Source organism: Dendronephthya gigantea, unplaced genomic scaffold (assembly GCF_004324835.1).
Source record: "Dendronephthya gigantea isolate DGI-Jeju-01 unplaced genomic scaffold, DenGig_1.0 000005F, whole genome shotgun sequence".
Classification (NCBI taxonomy): domain Eukaryota; kingdom Metazoa; phylum Cnidaria; class Anthozoa; order Malacalcyonacea; family Nephtheidae; genus Dendronephthya; species Dendronephthya gigantea.
Genome location: NW_021163015.1, coordinates 478,119 through 481,289, shown reverse-complemented (window position 1 = coordinate 481,289; position 3,171 = coordinate 478,119). Strand labels below are relative to the sequence as shown.

The 3,171-nt window shown below is 35.3% G+C and overlaps 1 protein-coding gene across 1 annotated transcript; it reads left to right on the top strand.

Moving 5' to 3' along the window:
- Positions 1-1,006: 1,006 nt before the first annotated feature.
- Positions 1,007-3,171, top strand: LOC114516351 (ficolin-2-like). The gene is made up of 5 exons (XM_028535794.1): positions 1,007-1,112; positions 1,214-1,443; positions 1,657-1,687; positions 2,067-2,444; positions 2,834-3,171. The coding sequence occupies exons 1-5, from the start codon at positions 1,016-1,018 to the stop codon at positions 3,088-3,090; spliced, it is 993 nt and encodes a 330-aa protein (XP_028391595.1). The 5' UTR covers positions 1,007-1,015; the 3' UTR covers positions 3,091-3,171.

Sequence of the window (3,171 nt, the reverse complement as noted above, 5' to 3'; positions counted from 1 at the left end):
CCCAGTTCTTGTTAATTATCGGGATACTATACCCTTTCACGCTAATATTGTTACTTTTTGGTCACATGGGTAACTTTCTATACTAGGTAAATGCAGCAAATAGCTACTGACGAACTGTATTTACTACATCATATCGCGCGGCGCAGTGTGCTAAAATTGATTTAGCAAGGCATATTAACAGTAATATTTCATTATGACTATATTATTTTCATTTCCAATTTAATTTAGAGCCATGGAAATTGACGAAAAAACTGGGTGATCCGTGATCGTTTTCTGTTTGTGTTATCTGTTTATGCATAATGTGTCTCTAACTTTAACTGTGAAATATATTGAGTTATAAGTATAATTAAGTATACCTAGCTAGTAAAATAGTACAATTGTCGCAATATTTCATTATATTACTATATTCCGTTAATTTCCAATTTAATTTTAAACCAGAAATTGAAGAAAAAACTGGGTGATCGCCTGTGTACTAATGTGCATTCTGTTTATACATAATGGGTCTAAACTATGGCATACATTGAATTACTTGAATTGTCGCAATCGTAGTTAATTATTAATGATTTCGAAATTTCCAGAGTCTATATGTTCGTGGTCTATATCCTATTATATAATACTTAATTAAATGAGTTTTATTGTGGTACAGTCTTACGGTTCTTGAAACGCTGCTAACCCCTTTATAATAAAAAATATATATTCTATACTGTATTTATTCGACTGTAGTAGGTTAAATACATATTTTCCGAAGTTTAGTTTGCTGACGCCACTTGACTTATACGTTTTCTATCACCTGCTTTGTTGGCCAAGACTTAGGTTAAACGTCGCGTCGAATGAAATTCAAACAATAGATAATGAGATGATAATGAAACTATGAAGTTTATCATCTCATTATCTATTGTTTGAATTGCATTCGACACGACCAAAAATGCAACGTATAACTTAAGTCTAGGCCTAAGCGTCATTTCAGTAACTGCATGTCGAAGTACACACGTACAGTTGACGATTTCGTGCAATCATGTTTAAGATAATAACTTTACTTTCTCTGATCGTTCAAATTGAATATATAATTTCAATGAACTGTCCTCCAATGATTTATACTCCAATTAGAAAAGGTGAGTCGCTTTAAATTTCCCTCTTCTAATAAAGTCATTTTCGTAGTGGCGAAAATTTAATTTTTTAAATATTCGTATTTCAATTTATAACGAATTTTTAGGTGGTCTGTCTCTATCTCCAGATGGAATCATATCGAATCATACCATAGTACATGGGATTGTCCAGATGGAATGCTTTGAGCACTGTCAGAGAGAACCGGGATGCGTTGGATTCAACTACAGAGAAAAGTTCAACGTTGTGAACTGCCAACTGACCAGCATCGTTGAAAGGACAAATCACAGCAAAATGACGGGCAAAGGCGAATGGATATTGATGCTCGATAATGAAGCGGTATGTTTATGTAATTGAGGCTTTTGATTTTCTATGGAGTGTGACGATTATACCACTTGCGCCTTTAGCAATATTGCGTTATATACAGAATTCGTCGATGCGCAAAACTTCGCGTGTACATTTTTATGGAGCCAATAGTGAATAACGACGTCAAAGAGTTCAAATTACGCGTGTTTTTTCATGCAAGCACTTCTAAAAGTATTTTCTTATTAGGAAAAGAGAAGAAATGACGTTTTAAACTCAGGTATGTCCAAAACATAGATCCTTCTTCCAAACTATACCGACTTGGTAAAGAAAAGTAATATCATATCTTCCTTTTATAACTACAGGGTATTTATGTTTGCTCTTGTAATCTAAGTTAGCTTTAGTTAAAAGCATGAAGAATACTGATAAAAAATTTTAAAACTCCCCATTAAAATAGTTCCAGTAACCTGTTCTGCAGCTAGCAAACGAGGCAAATTAAAACTGACTTAATAATAGTTATATTTTAGCATTTTACATGTTGTACAGTTTATTACAAAGTCACGATGCCATAGTTTGACATGCAAATTTCGGAAGTAGGAAATTAATTTTATTCGAATTTTCTGGCCCAGAAAATATGCCTATGTTTTCCATTTTTAAAGCCACTAGCTGTGCCTATCTGTATAACAAAGGCGTGAGGAAAGATGGTGTTTATACCATTGATCCTGATGGCCTGGGATCGTTTCAAATCAGTTGTGATATGAGCACAGACAGGGGTGGCTGGACCGTGTTCCAAAGAAGACAAGATGGAAGTCAAGATTTCTTCCTTGGATGGTCAGACTATAAAGCAGGCTTTGGTAATTTGAGTGGCGAGTTCTGGTTGGGCCTGGAGAGAATACATCGTTTGACCAAGTCTGGCCAAAATGTTTTAAGAGTTGATTTGATGGATTTCAATGGCACTAAACGTTACGCTGAATATGGAACGTTTAGTGTGGCTAATGAATCAGACAAATACAGATTGAATATTGGCAGTTATTCAGGTATGCCAAGCTTCAAGATTTTAAGGCTTAACTAGTGTGCCGGCACTGTGCCATACTCCCTGCCGTTTGCCGGCGGTGCTACACTTTCACACATCAACCTCATTTGCCCTCTTGGAGAGAAAGCTCAAATGTGTGAATTAAAAAAATGCAAATTTCATATTCATCAGTTTTTCTTCAAATGAGTTATTTATATCCAGACTCCTCGCTTCGGCTTTTGTTTAAGTCTATATAAAATTATTATGTATATTACAACTATATTACATATTTTAAGGCAATTTTCAGATGTTCACTAAAAACATAAACACCGTACTAAACGCCTATTTCTTTCCCGAAAACATTTCTAAAATAAAAATTAGTGAACTGAGCATATTGGCTACTTTTTTTAAAAGGTGATGCAGGTGATTCTCTGGCTGACCACAATCATATGCAGTTCTCTACCAGGGATAGTGACAATGATAAATATAGTAATGGTGAATGTGCTGTCATGTGGAAAGGTGCTTGGTGGTACACGAGCTGTCATCGTTCAAACCTCAATGGCCTGTACGTTGGTGCAGGTCATTTTAGTGGCAGCAGAATAAGCTGGATAAAATGGCACCGTCATTCAATGAAAGAGACGGAAATGAAAATTCGTTCACTCAACTTTTAACATAATTTCTGCACAACCGATTAAGAAACGAACATTCACTAAGGAAGGCAAAAAGACAAGTCTGCGACATTCGTGATAGAT

Coding starts and splice junctions, on each gene's coding strand:
- LOC114516351 (XM_028535794.1), top strand. CDS start 1,016: ATGTTTAAGATAATAACTTTACTTTCTCTGATCGTTCAAATTGAATAT. Junction 1,113..1,213: donor TTATACTCCAATTAGAAAAG/GTGAGTCGCTTT, acceptor ACGAATTTTTAG/GTGGTCTGTCTCTATCTCCA. Junction 1,444..1,656: donor TGATGCTCGATAATGAAGCG/GTATGTTTATGT, acceptor TTTTCTTATTAG/GAAAAGAGAAGAAATGACGT.